This window comes from Monodon monoceros, unplaced genomic scaffold (assembly GCF_005190385.1).
Source record: "Monodon monoceros isolate NGI ecotype Baffin Bay Population unplaced genomic scaffold, NGI_Narwhal_1 Super_Scaffold_5, whole genome shotgun sequence".
Taxonomy (NCBI): Eukaryota; Metazoa; Chordata; class Mammalia; order Artiodactyla; family Monodontidae; genus Monodon; species Monodon monoceros.
In genome coordinates this window covers 6,923,198-6,946,043 of record NW_021703782.1, presented here as the reverse complement: position 1 = coordinate 6,946,043, position 22,846 = coordinate 6,923,198, and the positions used below count along the sequence as shown (strand labels likewise).

General features: G+C 36.2%; 1 protein-coding gene across 2 annotated transcripts in view; it reads left to right on the top strand.

Annotated features, from left to right (window-relative positions):
* The first annotated feature begins 794 nt into the window (after positions 1 to 794).
* The window catches only part of GLRA3 (glycine receptor alpha 3), a 155,572-nt gene continuing 133,520 nt past the window's right edge, over positions 795 to 22,846 (top strand). Inside the window, exon 1 of one of the 2 annotated variants that reach the window (XM_029203388.1) lies at positions 795 to 915. In XM_029203388.1, coding sequence (XP_029059221.1) covers positions 845 to 915 — 71 coding nt within the window. In that variant the 5' untranslated portion in view covers positions 795 to 844. The remainder of the gene's footprint in view (positions 916 to 22,846) is intronic. The other variant, XM_029203389.1, reaches the window with a different exon arrangement.

The following is a 22,846-nucleotide window of genomic DNA, read 5'->3' as shown; positions in this document are numbered from 1 at the left end:
CAGGGTCACATCCGAAAAGACCTTTTATTACTAAATTGCGCCTTCTCCCGGAAGGGAACAATGGAGGGTCCCTCTAGCGCGATTCTGCTACCTAATCCATAAATGCTGCTGACTCTCCCCAGTTCTTAGCGCAGAGGCTTCCCCTCCCCCAGTTCCTTCCAGTTGCGGTTTAGGCTCTGCACCAGTTACTCAACGCCTTTTTTTTCTTTCTTTTCTTTTTTTTTTTTTTTTTAAAGCCTGGCTAGCTAAGCACCGCCTACCGTCGTGAGTGGCCTGTCACTCTGCCCCGCTGTGCGGTTGTGATTGGCTGGCAAGACCGTGTTGTCTGGCCCCGCCCCCGCTTCCCTCTGCCACGCTAGTGGCCCGGGGTTTACCCAAAGGTGGACAGTGGGATTCGGGCGGGCGGCGCTTGGAGCAGGTGCAGACGCATCCTTGCTCCCGCTGTTGCTCTTCTTTCTCCAGTCGTGGGTCTGAGTCAGGAAAGGACTAGCATTCTTCTTTTGCCGCTAGAGCTCCCGTGAACTGCTGCCCAGAACCTAGGCACCTCAGACTTCTCATCTCATCCGTTATTTCGCTGTCACTGTATAAATCACCTGCACATGTGTAATCCTGTGAATCTCCCTTCAGCTCCTGCTCAGAGAAGGGGTCGAAAGGGAATTTCAAGTGTTTGAAAGAGAGGGTCTCCGCGGATCGCGGGGAGCTGTCTCAGGTGCTGAAGCTTTCCAGGCGTTGCTCTCCACCAACACCACACGCAGTTAGACTGCACACTCTCATTCCCGGCTTTCTCCTTCCCCATGCCTTGGCTAAGACTCATTTCAGAGTCGTGAATCTTTCCCTCCGTATCATGGCCTACGTGAGACATTTTCGGACATTAGTTTCGGGATTTTACTTCTGGGAAGCAGCACTGCTACTCAGGTGAGTCCACTTGTATTTAACAGTTGGAGAACTCATTCAAGCCTTGCAAGTACTTGTCATGGATGAAACCAAGAATGCAACTCGAAGTTGACTTGTTGAAAGTGTCCCTTAAATCGTATTGTTTTCTATCTAAAGGTATCTAGCAGTCTATCTCTTGAGACCTCTACAACATATAACTTTGCTCTGTTTTCACTAATTAATGTATTTTATTAACTGGCATCTTATATTATTTGCAGCTGAGGTTACCCTAGCAAAAAAATATTTCCAAAGCCTAGGTCTTCCTTCTCAAATTGCTTTAAGTGTTTCTTTTTTCTAAGTGAATTATAAATTCTGGGTGTTACTCTCTTTTTTGAAAGTTACAAAACATTTAGTAATTAGAAATGGAACATTACTTACTTTTTAAAAGACAAAAAAAATCTAGAGCATAAACATTTAGTGATCAGAGATATTCTGAACATTGTTGATATATCTAGAGGTTAAGTTCAAATGAATAGAATAATAAAGGCCTTGCAAGTACTATTTTCTAAAGAACCTTGTTCATGGAGGCAAAATAATAAATCACCAGATATGTTCTATGCCAAGAATAATTATTTTGGAGAAAGTAATAAGAAACCTATTGAATGGTAAAATTGTTCTATGATGTGTCATTTTCTTATCATATCCAGTCATATTTGGTAGGCTTTCTTTTTTTTTTTCTTTTTAATTAAAAGAGAAGAGAGACTAAACACAGATCAAGTAATTTAACCCCCATTCTTCATCAAACAATATATAAGCAAGATACTGCTCATATGGATTTTTGAACTAACAATATAAATTTTACTTTACTATTATAATTACCTTAAAATTTCCATTTTTTGGCTCACAAGACTTTCAAGAAGATTGAAATCAAATAATGAGAGTAACTAAGTTATTTGTATAATGATTTCCATTTGAAGTATGTAAATATTCTTTTCTGGGTTGCTATGTCAAGTTATCATCGTTAGGCACATTAGAAAAACATAGCATATCCCATAATAACTACCTTTAGTAACAGGAACTAGTTGTGAAGGTTATTATATTTCTGGAATTATCGATTTTTTCTGAAGTGAGGTGTTGAAACCATTGTAAATCAGAATATTTTCAGTGAAAAATATTTTAATGACAGTAAATTTTTGTAACTTTACAGTTGTTACAAATTTCATACGTAGTGATCAAAGCAAAGAATGTAGACCTTTTACATTTATGTAAATTGTATGGAAAGGAGTACAAAATTCATGTCATAAGATAAATTGATTATTTTACCATAATTCTTAATATCTTAGATAATACACATACTTATTTTTTTCAAAGAAATCAGAAGAGCTTAGTTGATAGATACTTAGGTTTAGGAAGTTTAATGTTAATAACTAAAATATTTTGATCGATGAGGTCAAATTTGTATAATGGCAAATCACCATGGTATTTGTTATAATATATTCTTAGAAAGAATTTATCTTCATTAATATTAAATAATTTAGTTTAAAATGTTTTTTATGAATAGTCTAAAAATATAATCACTTGAAAAAGACATACCCAATATAGAAGTTTTGGTGATACATATATTCTTCATCAAGTTTTTCTTTTTTCGTTCACAAATCGAAAAAAAGTTTTCTCTATCTTAGACTGGTCTTAGATGAGAGTAGCTCATCACTCTATGAAGAACTTTAATCATACATAAAAAAATTAAGTATTTTTATTTTTTAGTGATGGTCCTTGAAGGAAAATTTTCTATAGAAATTTCCTTTAGAAAGTGAAGCTCCCTCTACTGGAAATATCTTGCAAAATACAGTTTCTTTATGGAGACCATTTTTTGTTCGCTAAGCCTATTCGTGAGGTATTGAGCAAAAAAGGAAAGATGTAAAGGAAAAACTAAAGTCAAAAAAGTATTTTGTTTAAATTCATAAATATATCTTTTTAATTGAAAAATATTATTTCCAGGGAAATTTGGAAGTAAGAACAACCACCAGAAACCATATATGAAGTTTTAATTAAATAACATACTAGTAGAAGCGTTTTTTTCATAGGTTTAAGGTTTTAAAAATTTTTATTGAGATATAAATGCACAAAGAAAAATGTGCAAACAACAGAGTTCCAAATAAAGTGGCACAAAGGTAGCACCATGTCAAGAGACCACGGATCAAGAAGTAGAATTGTCAGCATCACACAAGCATTCACCATGCCCCCTCTTACCACCATATCTTTTCCCAAGCACTACTTTGCCGCAAAATCATCTCTATCCTGACTTATGCGACAATAAAACTTTTTCCTGCTTTTGAACTTTATATACTTATTTGAGTCTGGTTTATTTTTATGAAACATATGTGATTTATCTGTGTTATAGCATGTAGCAGTAGCTTGTTTATTTTCATTTCTGTATGGTATTCCATTATATGAAGACATCACAATCTACCCATTGTCCTACTGAGGAATATTTGGGTATTTTTTTAGGTTTTGGCTAGTGCTGCTATGAACCTCCTTGATCATGCCTTTTTTTGGTGAATACATGTGAATACGTGCATTTTGGGGACTATATGAGTTGGGTCCAAGAGTTTCACTAGGCAGAGGAATTGCTAGAATATAGGGTGGATATGAGTATGGTTAGCTTTAGTAGATACTGCAAGTTTTCTAAGGTAGTTGTACCTAGTTAAACTCCTATCAGTAATATATGAGAGTTCCTATTGCTATTACTAGTACAAAATTTGATCAGTGCAACATTACTAGAAAAATTTATAGTGCTTTCGTAGACTATTATTGCAAGCCCACAGATAATATTTTAGTTTCTATCTTGGCATAATTTCTACATTTTAGTAAATGAGTTTTTTTTTTTAATTAGGAAGTTTCTCTCCCCACAGAGATTCTACAAGTCAGTACCACTTTATTTTTTAAAATTAATTAATTAATTAATTTTTGGCTGCATTGGGTCTTCGTTGCTGCGCGTGGGCTTTCTCTAGTTGAGGCGAGCAGGGGCTACCCTTCATTGCAGTATGCAAGCTTCTCATTGCGGTGGCTTCTCTTGTTGCAGAGCTCGGGCTCTAGGCGCGTGGGCTTCAGTAGTTGTGGCACACAGGCTCAGTACTTGTGGCGCACGGGCTTAGTTGCTCCGCGGCATGTGGGATCTTCCTGGACCAGGGCTCAAACCTGTGTCCCCTACATTGGCAGGCAGATTCTTAACCACTGCGCCACAAGGGAAACCCCAGTAAATGAGTTTTATTAAGGCAAAAACAGCAGAACAAAAACATTTACTGCTATGCTATAATTAGGAGTATTCATTATCAGAATACATCAGGTATTAGAAATGTAATATTTAAAGGAAACTTATTAAAGAGGTGAATTCTTCTAATAAATACAAGTCAGACACAGACATAAGAAATCTAACTTTCATAGTAGTGAAGTTTTTAAAATTTTCACATTTTGCTCAGATATTGCTGTTTTTTGAAAAAATTTTCCTATGGCTTTTGGATTCTACTTCTCATACTAATAAAATAAAGAACAAAACACCAGTGTTCAGCTTTCTTTGAAATGTAAATAAGTGATGATTATGAAGAGCTTACAGAGCAAATTCCAAAAGCAGGAGAACTGCCAAAAATATTTCATCTAAATTAATTATTTTCACAACATACAATTTTGTTTTTCATCTTTATAGTTTGATACCAGCACAGACTTGCTATTTGAATAAATTATGGTATATTGTGTCAAAACACTGAATGTATGAATTTCATACTTCATGATAATCACAAACAAAATGTTTTCTTGATTTACTTCAAAGCCTAAGAAAAACATTTTGGCATAGAATTTCTTATTTTTTGCTTTTGGTACGTTTTGGAGGATGGGGAAAATTCTTTCTAATGTTGGGTCTATTTTCTTATGTAAGATTTTGAAGAAAAATGTACTTCAGGGGAAAGTCATTATTATGATGATTTCTTGTATGTAGGTACTGTAGCAGGATTCTACATAGTGTTTTTAAATTATGCTACACATAATATATGCTTCTTCCCTTTGTATCTATAAATAATCATATGCTTTCCTAAGTGTAGAAGGATCGTGGCCCAGTTCTCTAGTCAATGCCTCAAGCAGTTTGCTCTGCAGACTCAGGAAACAGCTTTTAAATATTTCCTCTTGTATGTAATTTTTCTCTCCCTTGATCACTCAGCTATGTACTGAGGCAAGTTAATCACCAAATATGTGTTTAACATGTAATGTTAAGCAATTCAACAAGATTTCATCATCACATTCTGTGCACACATGTTTGTGCTAGGTACAGTTTGGCTATGGATGATTGGGAAATTATCCCCTTTCTCATCATGGAACTTAGAGTCTAGCAGGAAAGAAAATACAAAGGGCCAGTGACAAAAGACAAACAGAAACAGCAATGTTTTAGGCAATGTGAAATAGGGAAGTTCCCCAGAGGGTTGGTACTTGTGCTGGATCTTATAAGATGCTTGTTCAATGGGCAGAAATGAGATATAAAGAAAATATTCTATGCAATAGGAATGATACAAGCCTATCATGTGCTAAGGGAATGGTGATGGTCAAATTCAGTTGACAGATTTCCAATTTATGGTTTAAAATCATATTCTGCTAGCAACAACTATTGAGCTGACTACAATAATAAACCAGCCGAAGTGTGGAGTTGCAGCTTCCTTTCATAATGGAATATGGATGAAATTTAGAAGCAAATCATTTAATTATAACTGGATAGTTATCATTATAGGAATGGTCTGGTAACTTGGCTCAAAATATCTCTATAAATGCCTTTCTTTCAGAGGTGGAGTTTACCTCAAAATTACAATTAATCATAAGATTGCTAATAATCATCAGTAATAGTAAAAAACTATGTAAACAGACAACAATGACAAGACTACTAGAAGAAAAGGACAATCTGCTTGTTGTAGAGTTTGGAGATCATGTTTGAATTCTTCATCAAAATATGATCTCTTTAAAGAAAGAAAATCAGGTAGAGGATTTGGATTGTTGGAAGAAAAGGGGACAGTGAACTTGGTTTTGAGTTTGAGATGGTAGCAGTAGATCTGGGTATCCTGCTGTCAGCTGAGAACACAGAGACAATGCTTGAACTGTAGACTGAACAGTTAAACTGTTACAAAGGTGATCACACTGTGTGCAAAGAACAAAAAACAGAAAAAATATTTATATGAGATGAAGGTAGAACATTTAGAGCAGGGCACAGAGACGTACTCAGAGAGAGTCCTCAGCTAAACTGTGGAGGTGCGACTGGTCATAAACAAGTGACAAAGTCATAGATTTATCATAATTTTATACTGTCGATCCCAAGGACTTGCTCTTATCAATAGCATATATCTATCCCTTTTCTGTAGAGCCTTTGAATGCTCTAATTTCAACTAATCTCATAAACTAGTCCACAATCACGGATGATTAAAAACTTAAGTTTTCTCAGGAGACTTTTAGGGAATTATTTTGGAATTCTTTTGGAGAAGATGCATCTTTAACTTTTACTTACTACATGAAGCATATTGGATGAATCCTCCTTGATTTTCCCACCAAACCTGTCTCTTAAACTCTTCGCCAAATGATTAGCCTTATACTTGGATTAACTGTATTTATTGAAAATGAACTCCTGTGTATGCAGATGTCCATTTTGAAACATGGGTGGTTTGTCTTTCTCCACTAGAAGAAAGCTGTAGCTTTGTCTTGTTGCAAAAATGCATCAAGAAGAGAGATAAGTGAGTTAGCTTCGAGAACTGGTTCTGGAGTGAAGGCAGGCATTCTAAGACAGGACCAACTGTTTAGTAACAAACAGAGTGTGTGAATAGAATGAGCTCTTTCGCCCCAGAAAATGAAGCTATTCTAACACCTGCATGGCAACCACACACATTTTAAGAAACAGAGTTTGAAATCCTCAGATGTTGTCAGAAGAGGAAGCAATAGCAAAAAATGAAATAAAATAAAATAAAGCAGCTCCGTTACAGTGTATTTCTGAAATTCTTTCAGAATCTCCATACTAGAGATATTTTTAGGAGGAAGTATTACCAGTACCTCTCAGACAATTTGATGCACAGAAGCAGTAACCTCAGTGGTACAATTAAGAATAGCATAAAACGGAAAGGTTATTAACATCCTCTGAGATAGTTTATTGCATGGAATAACTTCCAATGCAAACGATGAAGCATTCTCTAGGAGTGCATGCAAAATTTGCACACTGACAAAAATAACCAATTAGGATTTATAGACCCTGAGATATTTCTGATACTACTTTACAAACATTGCCAATATAGGTTGGTTGGGCTTACATTGGAGGTAACTAGTCCATCCAATATTGTACCTAAATTTGAAAATCTCTCAAAAATATCTATAACAGGGACTTGCCTGGTGGTCCAGTGGGTAAGACTCTGTGCTCCCAATGCAGGGGGCCTGGGTTCGATCCCTGGTCTGGGAGCTAGATCCCACATGCCGCAACTAAGAAGCCCGCGTGCCGCAACTAAGACCCGTTGCAGCCTAAATAAATAAATATTTAAAAAAAAAATCTATAACAGGTAGTCATCCTGTAAACGTTAAAATTTCCAGCAATAAGGACCTTTTTACCTGAAAAGGAAAATATTTATCAAATAATTTTAATGAATAAAAAACAAAATGTCATTCTGTTTTCTCCTGGACATAGGAAACTTCCTTTGGGCACATGTGCTCCCCCTCCCCAAATATTTGTTTCTGTATTTTTTTCCTTTTTTTTAATGCTTGCTTCTTCACTTAAAATGACCATCCTGCTTGTGGAGAGTGTGTTTTTTATTTGAGACACAGTTTGAATTGATAATATTTTCCATGTGGTTGCTCCATGCATGAAGCTTGTATGCTCCAGTTGCAGGGTGCCTGTAGCAGTCTACCTGAATCTCTTTGTAACTTTATAAAAGTCTATGGAGCAATGACTGCATTTCCAGGCAGTGTGCAATGTGCTGGAGAAGCAGAATCTCAACTTTCTATAATATGCCACCGTAGAGGGGGGGACGTGACATCACCTTCAAATGTGTGTTTTAGATTTTCATGCAAGTCTTGTCTCTCCTTCTTGATTGTAACTCCCATGAGGATAGGATTGTTTCTGATCTTGTTTTACTGCCATAATATTTAATTCAATGTCATGCGTGGAGTAGATGCTTGATAAACAACAGATCAGCACTGAGATGACACCTACCTACCTGTCATCTCTGTTTATCTGTCTATAACTCTAGATTTGAATTTTATTTCAACCTGTGTTATTACTTGGAGTGGAAAGGGAATCTTGTGTTCAAGATATCATAAAGGCTATAAGATCAAATAAATTGCCTCAGAAGATGTTACCGGCTCTGAGAAGTTGTAAAACAGACATAAATTGGCAGCTCCCAGTGGAAAAGTGATAGATTTGCTGCTTCTTATCACCATGAGAAATTGAAATTTCTATTGTATAATGCATTATTTCTCAACCTATTTTCCCCATCATTGCCTCCTAAGGAGCCCTTTAAAGATATTTTTAGACTTTTTTTTTCTAATTGCCTGCATGAAATTGTAATATCACAGTACATTGTATATTTGCTCATGTGTAGTATATAGCCATAGATACATAGAGATAGAGATAGATTTGTGCTTTATATGTAAGAAGAATAAGATTTTTCACCCCCAAGATAAAACTCTCACCCACCCTCCTTGGGGAGATAACACCCCTCTTGAGAATGCATGGTGTAAAACTTGCTACTTTTTATGATACTTAGACTATAGTTGTATAGTTTCATTGTTTGGAGTCATGACCTAGAAGTAAAGCAATCATTTATCTGTTGACACCGTTTAAGATAATTTAATCCTAAAAGCATTAGGAAACTTTAGTGACATCTTTTTCTGTAAATACATAAAGTTCCCAGAAGCCACTAGGCTTCCATCAATAAATTTCAAATCACAGCTGCCTCTACCAACATCACTGTTCAATGGCTTTCATAATTTCATGAAACTATTTTTAAAAAAAAAAACTCTTGGAGATAATATCATTTACAGTTTATTTTTCTATGATTTAGACTCTGTTGACTTTCTTTTGTTTTCAAAGTAAGATAAATGAAAAAGTTCAAATTCCTTTTTAAAGTTAAATTTATAGTTATTATAGAAAGGATCTCAACAGTTAGTACTGACATAAGGTCTGGATATTCTTCAATTCAGGAGTTCAGGGATATGTACAAAAAGCTGAGAGTAATGTTACCATTAAAATAAAAACTGATTGGGACTTCCCTGGCGGTCCAGTGGTTGAGACTTCACCTTCCAGTGCAGGGAGTGTGGGTTCGATCCTTGGTCGGAGAGTTAAGATCCCACATGCCTCACGACCAGAAAACCAAAACATAAAACAGAAGCAATATTGTAACAAATTCAATAAAGACTTAAAAAAAATGGTCCACATAAAACAAAAAAACTGATTGAAAGAAAATAGAGTAACAAGTAAAATGCTACTAATAGAAAAGAAAGTACGAATGATTATTAATTGGCAGTAAGGTGTCAGCAAATCATCAGAAAACGATGTTTATCTTGCTGTTTGGTTTTGTTTTGCTTTGGTTTGGCTCTTATTGGCCATACAATACTTAAGGTGGGGAATTGGGGGAAGATAAATGATGTGAACGTTGATGAAACAACCACTCAAATACCATCCATCAAATGCCTGGGAGGACCATATGCATTCTATCTGTCTGGCTAATTTCTACTCAACTCACTTTACCTTCTTGAAGAATCCTTCTCTGAGCTCCCCCAAGTCTAGGTGAGGATACCTCCTCTGTGCTTCCAGGAATACAGTACCTTTATTATTGCATATGTCCCAGGGCTGTGGTAATGGCCTGAATACTGCCTCTAGTTCAAACCGTGAAGCCCTGGAGGGCAGCGACAGTAACATATTTCTAGTTCTATCACCAGGGCTTAAAAGAGTGTCTTGCACACTGACAGGGCTCGCTCATTTCTGAAATGAAACACTTCTCCCCACCCCCCCAAAGCAGATTTACAATTTCAAATAAATAATTCTAGGCATAAATAAAAATACTATGCCGTCTTTCTTTCCTTCTAGCATTTAGGAGGAAAATTAGTGAGAGATTTGGTGCTTTGTTTTTTTTCTTTATTCCCAATTTTATATGTCTGTGGTAATATATTTACCCACTTGCCTCTTATCTCTCTTTTCTTTCACAGAAAATATTCTTCTACATTTTTCCATTTCCTCAGTACTTACCTATGTCTCACTTGTTCCTATCTGGGATCCATCCCCACCCCTACAAAATGAAGCAGTACTGAGCTTCCATGTCATGATAGCTTCTTCTTTTAAACATTGGAAAAAGGGAATAGCACTTAATATAAAAATGGTTGTAGCAAATAACTATTTCATGTATATATAAAATACATATATAGATATATAAAACATTTTAAAGCAACATATAATTTTTAATTACTTTTTGTAAGATCTCTGCAGTGAAAAAAGAAGACATAATTAAATGACCATTCTAAATAATAATCAAATAAATAATGCATGTTCTCAATGCATAATGTTTGAATTTCTATTATGGCACCTCTCACAGTTCTGGGATCAGAATCACTGACACGTTTCCAATTCCCTAGATAAACTGAGAACCATTGATATCACAGAATATTTATTTTTGCCTTTAATCTGTTTACTCACATACATTTAATGTTTTAAGCCCAAGAGACTCTATAAAGGGTGGTTGAATGACAATTTCTTTTTTGCTGGCAATTGTTGAAAATGTAATCATGAACAACTACCCAAAATAGTAACAATTATAAATACTGGGAAAAGAAAATATCTTTTTTGGAATGCAGAGGAGTATAAAATTTTTATAAAGAGGCAGGGAATTTAAATGGACCGTGAACAGTTGATGGAATGTGAGTGGGCAAGAAAGAGGGAAGAGTGTTTCAGACAGAAGAAGCATCCTTAGAAAAGACAACGGGCCAGTCTCCATGTGAAATGGAGGATACAGCAAACTTCATAGTAACATCTCAACCATGGGCCCCCCAAGTTTTCCTGTCTAATAAATTCATGCTTTATGTTGTTTTAGAACTAACTTCCTGGGGAAAATCTATATGACTATTGTAGCGTGTTAGAAAACATCCACAAATATTTATTCCAATAATAGTTTTCTCTATTTCTAAACAAAATATTTCATTGTTATCACTTGCTTATGAGAGAAGAGAACACTCACATAAGCTACTTTGTATTCACTAGTTCTGTTGATATCACTATACATATATTTTTGTTAACTTGTATCATTTAAATGTGTATCTGAAGTCTGAGTACTGAAACTTAATTATTAGTAGATCAAATAAAACAAAAATCCAAGAAAAGGAGAGATTTATGACTTTTCATAGTTTTATAAACAATTACATTCCTGACAAGGGAAAGAAGAATGACACATGATAAAATCGTAATGAAAAACTTAAAAGCAATCTCTCTCTATAAATTCCTTTCTTATTATAAAATAATAAAACACTAATATGCATTAAATGATATTTTCCACCAGTTCTTAAACTGCTCCTATTTAAGAAGAGAATTACCTTTAGTCTATTAAAACACTAAGGGACCCAACTTTGTATAGTACTGCCTAGTAAGAAGAAATGCACCTTCCGTGTTTTTCTCTTGCCTCTTTTTTTATTTATTGGGAAGAATAGAGGTAGCAGAGGATTATATGGATAAAACCATTAGAAATCTCCCTTCTGCCTCATGTTGCTTCTTTCTAAAAACTTTAAAACCCTTTAAAAGATTATGAAATCTTTTTTTCCCCTCTTAAATTCCTGAAATTGGGCTTATCTCTTTCTCCCTACAAATCTTAAATACGGTACGTATCATCAAAGACACAGAATCTACTGCAGACCTCAGTTGGTGCCTCCTGAGATTATATAGAGAATTAGGTTTTATGTGTAGCCTAACTATCTCCCCCTAAATAATAATATGTAAACTTAAAATTTTGCTCTACTTCAAAAGGCCAAAGTGTGTGACATTCTTTGTGTGCCTTTGTACGGTTATATACATCAACTTACAGCAAAAATTACATCGGAAAATCTTAATCAGTATGAAAAAAATTCAAATTCCTGGAACATATGAAAATTCAAGCTCAAAAATACAGTAGTAAAAAGAAGATGAGATTTATACCTCTACAGGAAAGAGCTAGTTTATTTTAGATGGTTTCGAAACTAACTTTTCTTGCCTCAGTCTTCTCTGTGCATGCACTTGTGTGCACATGTGAAAACAAGAAGGAATTTAGAGAAAGACGACTCAGGGTCAGATCTCAGCTCTGTCTTTGAAGGGCTGGGTGGCTTTTCTATACACTGAGTGATTGTACTTAACATGCTACTTTAAAAATGTAATGGGTAAAGCTGTATCCATCTATGGAATACATTTTTTTTTTAAACGAACACAGTCAGAAACGCACTAATCTCTCCTTAAGGGAAAATATGTACTTAGGATTACAGCTCTAATTTCTCACTTCACCTAATATCAGTAGCCTTTATTCAAAGCAGCTTTTTTTTTTCTAAAATCCATTGTAGTGGTAGATGTGAAAGATGTTGAGTGGCAGGAAAATAAACAAGGGATAAACAGACTAGCCCTTTATAGCTGTGTTAGTTCAGATTAGGTTCATTTGTGACTGACAGAAAGTGCACAATAATATTGGTTTAAGAAAGATTTGTTTTTCTTTCAAAAAAAAGAAAAAGAAAAACCATGGAAGCAACCAGACCACATCTGGAATGGGAGTTCACTGATCTTTCTATCTTCTTGTTTTGTCATTCTTAACGTAGGATTTCTTCCTTGAGATCCAAGATAGATGCTCTGATTTCAGAAATCATAGCTGCTTTCCAGCTATCAGAAAAGAAGAAGAGGCTTATCTTTAAAGGCATTTCCAAGAAGTTAAAGATTTCTCAGTTTCACTCTTAGCTTTGAGTGTCCATGTGGCCACGTTCCGGCCACTAAGTTGCAAATGGAAGTGGCAAGTTTGGCTTTTTGGAAGTGCATGCGAAGGGAGGTCCAGAGGCTCCAGCTCATATTTTACGTTCACCGTTATGGAACTCAGTCTTTCAAGTGAAGCCAAAGGGAATTATTACAAGTAGGAAAGGAGCATGATCAGACTGTGTCTCAGAAATATCACTAAAGAAGTAATATGGATAAGATACAAGGATGTAATGTACAGCACAGGGAATAGAGCCAATATTTGATAATAACTACAAATGAAGTACAATCTATAAAAATATTGAATCACTATGTTTTAAAAAATAAAAATTGATAAAAATAAAATAAGCCTCAGGCAAATTTGATATATAGATTACTAGTAATATGCATATATATGAGTAAAATATTGTCAAGGAACATATTTATCAATACGTATACATGCAAGCATATACGTAATAATGTTATACATTTATTGGAAGTGCATGTTTGGATATTTTTGAAGTTTTGGAGTGGGCAATTATAGAAGTTTGGAGAGCACTTGTCTAGAGGAGAGATACACAGGAAAGTGATAATACGTGTGTGTGTGTGTGTGTGTGAGAGAGAGAGAGAGAAAGAGAGAGAGAGAACTGCTTTAATGAGAACATAGGATTCACTAAGTGCACAAGAGGGCACATAATTGTTAGTGGGGGGGTGCAGCGTGGAGGCAGGACAACTTTTCAAAAGATGTGGTCCTTGAATTGAATTGTCAAAGTGAGAAGCAAAGGTGATCTGGGCAGAATCAATTGCCTGTGCAAAGATGTATGCACAAACCAGCATGAAAAATGTGGGAACCACAGCTGGTTCAGTGTGACTGGAAGCTACATTATATGTCATGCGCGGGATGAGAGAAGGCTGGAGGGGATGTAGGTCATATTTTTTATATAATTTTCCAGAATAAAGGGAAGTTTCCATTTTATTTTATTTTTTTGCCATACCACGCAGCTGGTGGGATCTTAGTTCCCCAACCAGGGATTGAACCCGGGGCCGCAGCAGTGAAAGCACCGAGCCCTAACGACTGGACCACCAGGGAAGTCCCAAGAAGTTTCCATTTTAAAATGTTTCTCAAAATGTTTCAACTATACCATCTTTTACTTTTTGCCAAAATTAATTGTTTTTCAAATATTAATTTTTAAAATTGGGGTTGTATATCTTTTTTATAATATGAATCATTTCCAAATTATTATATAGAAAAAAGGGAACACTTTGATAATTTTGCAGGTTAGTTAAAGTTACTGCAAACACTGAAGAAAACTTAAGACCTCTGAAAATCTCCAAGACTTTTTCAAATGTTCCTAAACATCAGCTTATTCTAAATAGTAGATATCATGGTTGACTCTTCTAATTTTCAGTGTTTAGCATTATTTTTATTTTTATCCCCTTTTTCTTATTTTTTCAATCCTAATATTTGCGGAAAAATACACAACTTGAGATCATTACCTTGATTTTTCTCAAGAGAAAGGGGAAATTTATTATTTTTCTACAACACATTATGCTGCTTATATTCAAGCAGAATGGTTGAATGTTTGTGATAAGAATAAATATTCCAGTATACAAATAAAGTATAACTATTATCCAAAAAAAGGAAGCAATATGGAGAACTTAACAGAAAGTATGTTCACAGTGGGGAAGGGAAAAACTGGCCTCAGGGAGAGTAGAAAACGGTTAATGCAATAGGACATCCCAAAAATGGAGAGAAAGGAGCAATATGAGAAATGACCAAAAAAAAAAAAAAAGTCTTGTCCACTGCTTGGACGTGGAGGATCAGAGAGAATGGTCTAGGATAAGCCTCATATTTATACCTTTAGTAACTGGGTGAAAAATAGTGCCACGACAAGAATAGGGCATAAAAGAAGAGGCATAGCCATGTAGAAAAGTATCATAAGTTAAGTTCCAGATATGTATGGTGAATGTAATGCCTATGAGATATCCAGTTGATGGAAAACTTCAGCACAGGGGTGAGAACACAAGACCTGGGACTAGATAAGATTGGATGGCTAGAATTCTGGGGCAAGGTTTTCCTACATTTTTTAATACTTGAGCACACATGGATGTTTCATCTCATTGTACAAACAAATAAGCCTGGTGACTCTCAGTCCTCAAGCCTGGCTCTAGCTGCACCATCTCACACACTGCAGGCTGAGCTGTGGCTAACACAGCACACCTGTAATCCACTGGGGCTTGCAGATGTCAAAAAGTCCTTCCCTGCCGAGGGCACTGCTGCTCAAAATGTGGTCCTTTAACCAGAAGAATAACCATCACCTGAGAGGCTGTTAGAACTGCAAACTCTGAATCCCACCACGACTCACTGAGTCAGAATCTGCATTTTATCCAGCCCGGCAGATGAGTCATAAAGCACATTCAGATTTGAAAAGCACTGTCTTAAAAACACCAGCTTCTAAGGGAAGAGCAGAAGGAGAGGTACTGGCCAAAAAAAAAAGGATGGGGATTATGATAAGAGAAAAATGAGAACTAACACAGAGTGCGTCATACAACCAAAAAGAAAAGTTTTGGAAATAAACGAATGATCAATAACACAATAATATCAAATGCCATAAAAACCAAAAGAAATGTGGAAGATTATAAGTAGCCTTTTGGTACAAAAATACATGTACAGCTATGTTAGAACATTGAATTGTGCGTTAAAGAAAAATATAGATTCCCTTTTTTAGAAGAGGCTATACTGCATGAGGAAGTAACAGTGGACACAGATGTGGCAGGCACTTCTTCATTTGCTTGTTTAATTTTGCTTTTACAATGAAAGGAGATTTGAGCTTGCTCACATTCTGGAAGAAAGAAGTCAGTAGATTAGGAAATGCTTAGGAAAACACAAGAGAGGTTCAGAAGAGAAAGGGCAAAGTCACTGATGAGGTGAAAAGGAAGAGTTTTGAGAGCGGTCGTTGAGGGGTAGCTTTTGAACCAGAAGTCTTACGTCTTTCTCTGGGACCGGAGGCAGAATGTGGCAGGCGGTAGAGACGGGAATTGTGATTTTGTTATTCAGTTGCATGCTCAGTTATCTCTTTGAAGTAGGAGACAAGGTCATTAGTCGAGATAAAGATGAACAACGAAGCAGACAGGTTTAGGCTGATTTAACGGTTACAAAACACAGAATATAGCTGAGTCCACATTACCTCTGGTACTGGGCAGGCTGTGCTCCCAGCTTTCTTGGAAGAGTCGGTCCAGCCCCGTGAGAGCAAAAGCCCCCATCACTCTGCAGGGGAGTGGGATGAAGCCTAGGACATGATCTTTATTCAGCCCTCGCTCATTTAGGTGGCAAAGTCAGAGGTAGAGCCCACATCACCTAATTCAAATTAACTGCTTATTTTTCCAAAAGAGCACAGTGATTTAGGCTCTTCTACACTAGAAAAAGGAATGATCACATCATTCTTTAAAAGGTGAAATGTGGCTCATTCAGCTAGAATCACAGTAAGTTTTTTTTAATGAATAGTTTCATCAAAAAATATAAGAATGAGACCCACTTTCAAACTTTTTGCTCTTCTCAGGGTTCTATACATGAACACCATGTGTGGCAGTGTAGGTGTGTCCACTCACATCTCTGGCCCGTTTCTTTTCAATCTTGAAAATAGGTAGTCTTTTCCTAGGAGGCATTATCTCCAGAGATTTTGTTATGCTTGATTAAAGGAAAACATGTTCTTACAGGAAGAGGAAATAACTTCTATAATCCAGAAGCTTTTACAATCCTTTTGTTTCCTGGGAAACTGTAAATGTCTCGCCCCAAATAGTTTAGGCACCTAAGTAGAAGGAAGGTGGAAAGGGGAAGAAAGAATGGAGGTGAGGCAGAGGGAGAAGGGTGGATATAACCTCAGATGAATATTAGCTTTAAGTATGATGTACAGTCACTGATTGTATCTTGCTAAGCTCTTCTCACTCTTAATTTTTAAAAAGAATATAATCCAATAAAAACCTTGATGTGTAGTCTAATTTTCGCTAGAGGGAAATTGAACAACACTATACTCACTGCTGTATTTACCTTTCCTTACCACTTCCAATTATAAACTCCTTTTTGCTTTATTGTTTGATTCCCTTCTTTTTTCTGTGCCATTCCTCTCTCCTTAAAGGAATGTAACGAACAGACAAATGTAGGGCTTCCTGCACCACGGGAAGAAAAATGTCCAATAACTCAAATATGCTTAAGTCAGAACACATTCCATTGAAAGGTGACATTAACATAAACATTTGTAGTCACACAAAAGGGAATATCTACCATAATCTGAATAAGTCGGTGCTCTGCTGATTCAATATTATTATAGAAAAAAAACCTTAGCATGGCTTCACTTTAATATTCTTTTCAGGTTCAGAGACTCAGAGACTGGTGCTTTAAAAATATCATGGTTTTATGCCCTCAATCTTATTGATTTGGGGATTTATAAAAGTGCATTTTATTAGTAAGCATTCATGCAAGCACAATTAGATCAAAATAAAGCAGCACTACTTCTGCTGTATTGTTTCCTTTGTAAATATAACTCAGTTAAACATCTCAAGTAAAAGGATGATTTCTGTATCACTCATTTCTGGCTTGTGGGATTACGGTGCTTTTTTTCCCTTATTTTACTGTATTTTTATGAAATACAGTAGATTAATAGATTAAAATGAAATTTAGAGAATGTGTTTTTTAAAAAGTTTTATGCACATTTAAAAGGTCTAAGTGGTGTTTTGTCAAATAAGATTCAGGAGAGCAGCACAATTCTTTTTTTTTTTTTTTTTGTGGTATGCGGGCCTCTCACTGTTGTGGCCTCTCACTGTTGTGGCCTCTCCCGTTGCAGAGCACAGGCTCCGGACACGCAGGCTCAGCGGCCATGGCTCACGGGCCCAGCCGCTCTGCAGCATGTGGGATCTTCCCGGACCGGGGCATGAACCCGTGTCCCCTGCATTGGCAGGCGAACTCTCAACCACTGTGCCACCAGGGAAGCCCTATTCATCTCATGATATATTTCAAGTACTATTTTTACTCCTCTAGTCCAAAAATATTTATATAATATCTCAGTGGTTTTATATAATGTCTCAGTATATTTATATAATATCTCAATCAGTGTTCCAGGATTTGGGGGTATAATAGTAAATAAGCAAAAATCCCTGCTCTTATGAAGTTATCTTCCAGTAGAGGAAAACATAAAAATAAATAAGTGAATGAATAGTATTTTATCTAATAATATGTTTTATGGAGAAAAGTAAAGCAGAAACAGATAGGGAAGAGAGAAAATGTGAGAAGGGAAGACATTTTCTTTTTTTAAATTAATTTTTACTGGAGTATAGTTGATTTACAATGTTGTGTTAGTTTCTGCTCTATATCAAAGGGAGTCAGTTGTACATATACATATATCCATTCTTTTTTAGATTCTCTTCCCATGTAGGTCATTACAGTGTACTGAGTAGAGTTCCCTGTGCTATACAGTCAGTCCTTATTAGTTATCTGTTTTATATATAGCAGTGTGTATATGCAGAAGGGAAGACATTTTCAAGGAGACCTTTTGAGTGAAGACTTGAAGGTGACGAGGGAGCCATACAGTGGGATCTAGAGGAGATTGGTTTAGGTAGAAGGGGTGGCAAGCGTGATGGCCCTTAGGTGCCAGCATACTTACTAAAAGTTTTCAAAGAAACCATCCATTAAAATATCATTGCAAATTTCTGTTTTTCAATATAGATAACCTATGATATTGGATATGTGTCTCTTAGATGTTTTAAAACCATGCTTTAATTCATCAGGTCCAAAATTGAACACATTATCATAACTCTCAAAGCTGGTCCCCCTTTTCCCGCTGTCCTGTATCAGTGAATGATGTTTCCATCCATACAGTTGCTCTAGCCAGAAAGCTGGGTCGACATCACTTAACTACTGCTGCATAGCACATTATCCTGAAATTTAGTGCGTTAAAACAACAATGAATGTTCATTGCATGGGTCAGAAATTCAGGAACAGCTTAAGTAGATGTTCTAGCTCAGAATCTTTCGTCAGGTTACTGTCAAGATGTCAGCCATGGTTGCAGCCACGTGAAGGCTTGACTGGTGAAGAGAATCTGATTTCAAGTTGGCTCAGTCAAATGACCGGCAAGTTCGTGAATCCTATTGGTAGAAGCTCTCATTTTCTTCCATGTAGCTACTTGAGTGGCTGAGGGAAGAGTGGATGACCCAGAAGAGAGCTGGGTGGAAGGAGCAATGCATTTTATGATCAAACTACAGAATTCATGTCATCAAGAATTTACTTTGTGTAGGCAGCATTCAAGAGGAGGAAAATTAGGCTCCACCCTTTGAAGGGAGGTGTGTCAAAAAATTTAAATAAGCATTTTTAAAATCATTGCAATCACGCTTGAAACATTTTCCTCATTCCCAACCAGTACCAAACCATCACTAAATTTTGTGGATTTTATCAGTGATATATATATCTCTTAGATTATTCTACTCTCTTCAACCCCACTGCGATCAAAATTCCTCACACTATCCTCAGCTCTCACTTTGACCGCAGGAGTTGTTTCCAAATGGGAGCTGTAAAGACAAAAGTCCAAAATGTGATCCATGAGGCACTGCATGATTGGCTACCTACAGCCGTCTCCAGCCTCATTTGTTATTACGTTGACACCTTCTGTCTCTATTCCAGACACAGTAACATTCCTTTAGTCTCTGTCCTTCCCATAACACCACAGGTTCTAAGATATTTTCTCTTGTATGTCTATTCAGTCTTTTTCTGCCTGATATTCTGGACTACTATTTCAGCAGCCCCTCCTCCTAGAAGTGTTCACTGAATTTATACAAATTGATAGACTTCTTTTGATTATTTAAAATCTTGCTAGAATACCAGAAGTGAAATAAAACTATTAAACTAAAGACAATATAAAACCAGAATTGCTTTAAATATTCATTCAGTAGTTGATTTCTGAAAACTAAATGTCCTGAATAAGAAGTTATTTAAGGAAGAGTGGTAAACAAGTGTGTCAGTTAGGGCCCCTGTAATTATACATTTGCAATATGACTTTGAACTTCTCTTACTAAGGTGCCTTCAACCGTGAATTGAATTCATAAGCTAGGATGGGTCCATCAGATTTTTTCTTTATGGTGCTCAGTATTTCCTGAGTTTGTTGGTATTTTCTACACTTGGATTTCATGAGATACTATTATACCATTCAGGGCCCTTTTACATTAATTAGCTTGAGTGAATTTCTCTTTATTTCAATTAAAAATATCCCTGACCAAAAGAGTCATGCTATCAAAGGCAAAATCCAAACATTGGCATAAGAATTTGACATTTTTTGAAACATATGTGTAGAATATGTCATTTGTTTTACTGCAATTTTCTGTGAAAAATGTGTACTACTTTTAAGTCTCCATTTTTATACTGGTTAAAGAATATCTGGCTTGCCCAACGTGAAACAACTAGTTAATGACAAAACTAGAACAAAATGTAAGCCTCCTGGCTGTCCATCTGGAGCTTCAACCATTCTACTATGATGATTTTCATTTAATTATCTTGGGCACTGGACACATAATAGGAACTATTGAGTCTATTCTAAGTAATTTTCAATGTTTCTGAAATGCTTAATTAGTTTTCTTTAAAATAAACAAGTCATTAAGAAGCTACAAATCAATGAGTTAATTAGCTGTGTTATGGCCTTTTAGATTTTTCAGTTGAAATAAGCTGATGTCAAAAATATAAAGAAGTAAACTACTACCCATGAGAATAGACAGTTTCCATAGAAGTTATAACAACTAGCATGAGTTTTGAGCACAGCATTTTGAAAGCATTTAGTAAAACTGAGTGACTTTATGATAAAAATAAATTTTGTAGATGAAACGAACAAACTTGTATAAAGATGAGAGTTAAGAAACCTCAGATGACTACACTATCTATCCCTGTCATCTACTTTTTTTTTTTACATCTTTATTGGAGTATAACTGCTTTACAATGGTGTGTTAGTTTCTGCTTTATAACAAAGTGAATCAGCTATACGTATACATATATCCCCATATCTCTTCCCTCTTGCATCTCCCTCCCACCCTCCCTATCCCACCCCTCTAGGTGGTCACAAAGTACTGAGCTGATCTCTCTGTGCTATGTGGCTGCTTCCCACTAGCTATCTATTTTACATTGGTAGTGTATATATGTCCATGCCACTCTCTCACTTCGTCCCAGCTTACCCTTCCCCCTCCCCATATCCTCAAGTCCATCCTCTAGTAGGTCTGTGTCTTTATTCCTGTCTTGCCCCTAGGTTCTTCATGACATTTTTTTTTTCTTAAATTCCATATATATGTGTTAGCATACGGTATTTGTCTTTCTCTTTCTGACTTACTTCACTCTGCCTGTCATCTACTTTACTGGAGTCCTCCTTCTCCACCTGTCTTATCCCTCCACCTCCTATCCCGCACCTATAACCCTATATTAACCCTTCATATACAAACACGCAAACAATATGTAACTTATCACTGACAACTAGCAAGCATTGAACAGACATACCTACTAAGGCCTAATTTATGTAAGCACTGAATGTAGGCACCACTGCAATCAGGTCTGGCTAAAAAAGCACCCATCACATTCTAATTGACAATTCTCCAGTTCCACCATTAAATGATGATTTTCAGACATACAACTTTGCTTTAATTTTCTCTTTCAGATTTCTATATCCTGATTTCCCCTTGTTTCTAAATATTTGTTCTAGGTTCTTCCCTGATTATTCATAAGCATCACTCCTAACTTGGGCAGAAGGACAGAAGGATGAAAATGTTGGACACTCTCTGGTGTATAATGTTTGACCTCTCCATCACTATATTTAGTTAATTCATTTCAAAAATACTTATCCAGTTATTTACTGTGGGTGCTCTGGATTACTTCTGGGGCTATTAAAACACATGCAACAGTCATGAGTTTTGCTTAAATAGAAGATCCTATAAAGTCAGAGATAGACATTGATTGATTAATCTTATTAAAAATACAATTACAATTGTAACAAGTGCTGTTAATGAGATACAAATTTGATAAATGTTGTAACAGGATTTTGCAGAATGAGATAGAATAGGTAAGGCTTCCTGAGGAAATGATGCTTATACCAAGATCACAAAGATAAGTAGAATTTAATTAAATTAATAGAAGACCAATGAGTATTCCAAAGGTAATGCCTAGCAGTAGGTTGTACCAGAGGAGCTGAAGAGGATATGGTGAGATGTGGTTGGATTATGGATAAAATTATAAGGTAGGACCAACTGGAAGGATATGATATGTGGAATACAAGAGGAGTCAAGAGTTATCAAAGATTTTCCAGCTGAGAAATGTAAAGATTTTGTTACCATTAACCAAGTTTGAAAAGAATGGAAGAGAAACAAGCTTGTGTGGGAATAGCAGGAGTTTAATGTATGTTTGCTTTTATCAGAGAGCTAGGTTGCTAGCAATCTGTGATTATTTTATTCCAGTTTCAGAAATGGAGGCAATTCCAAGCTATGCTTAGCTTCCTGCTAAGACTTCTGTATTTCTGTTTCATTCTTACTCAGCAGCTGTAATTCTTTGCGATCTCAGACCAACTCATAGGAGTTCACGCCTTTTTGTCCCCCTAAAATCCATAAAGCTTTCAAAACTTGTACACAGATTGTTAACCTCTCAGCTGGTACTCTGAAGTTTATTGCCATCCTTAAGGGAAACTCACTTCTGTAAGTTTCCTTGTCTTAGATCTTAGCCATGTGACTTTTCACTGTGTTTTTAGCTCTCCGATGCACAGTTTTGTTTTCTTTTTAACCTTGTCTAGTGTTTTCAGTGGAAAGTTTAATTTGATTTAAAATATTGGCTTATAGGGACTTTCCTGGTGGTGTAGTGGTTAAGAATCCACCTGCCAATGCAGGCAACACGGGTTCTAGCCCTGGTCCGGGAAGATGCCACATGCCGTGGAGCAAGTAAGCCCGTGCACCACAACTAATGAGCCTGCGCTCTAGAGCCCGCACGCCACAACTACTGAGTCCGCGTGCCAC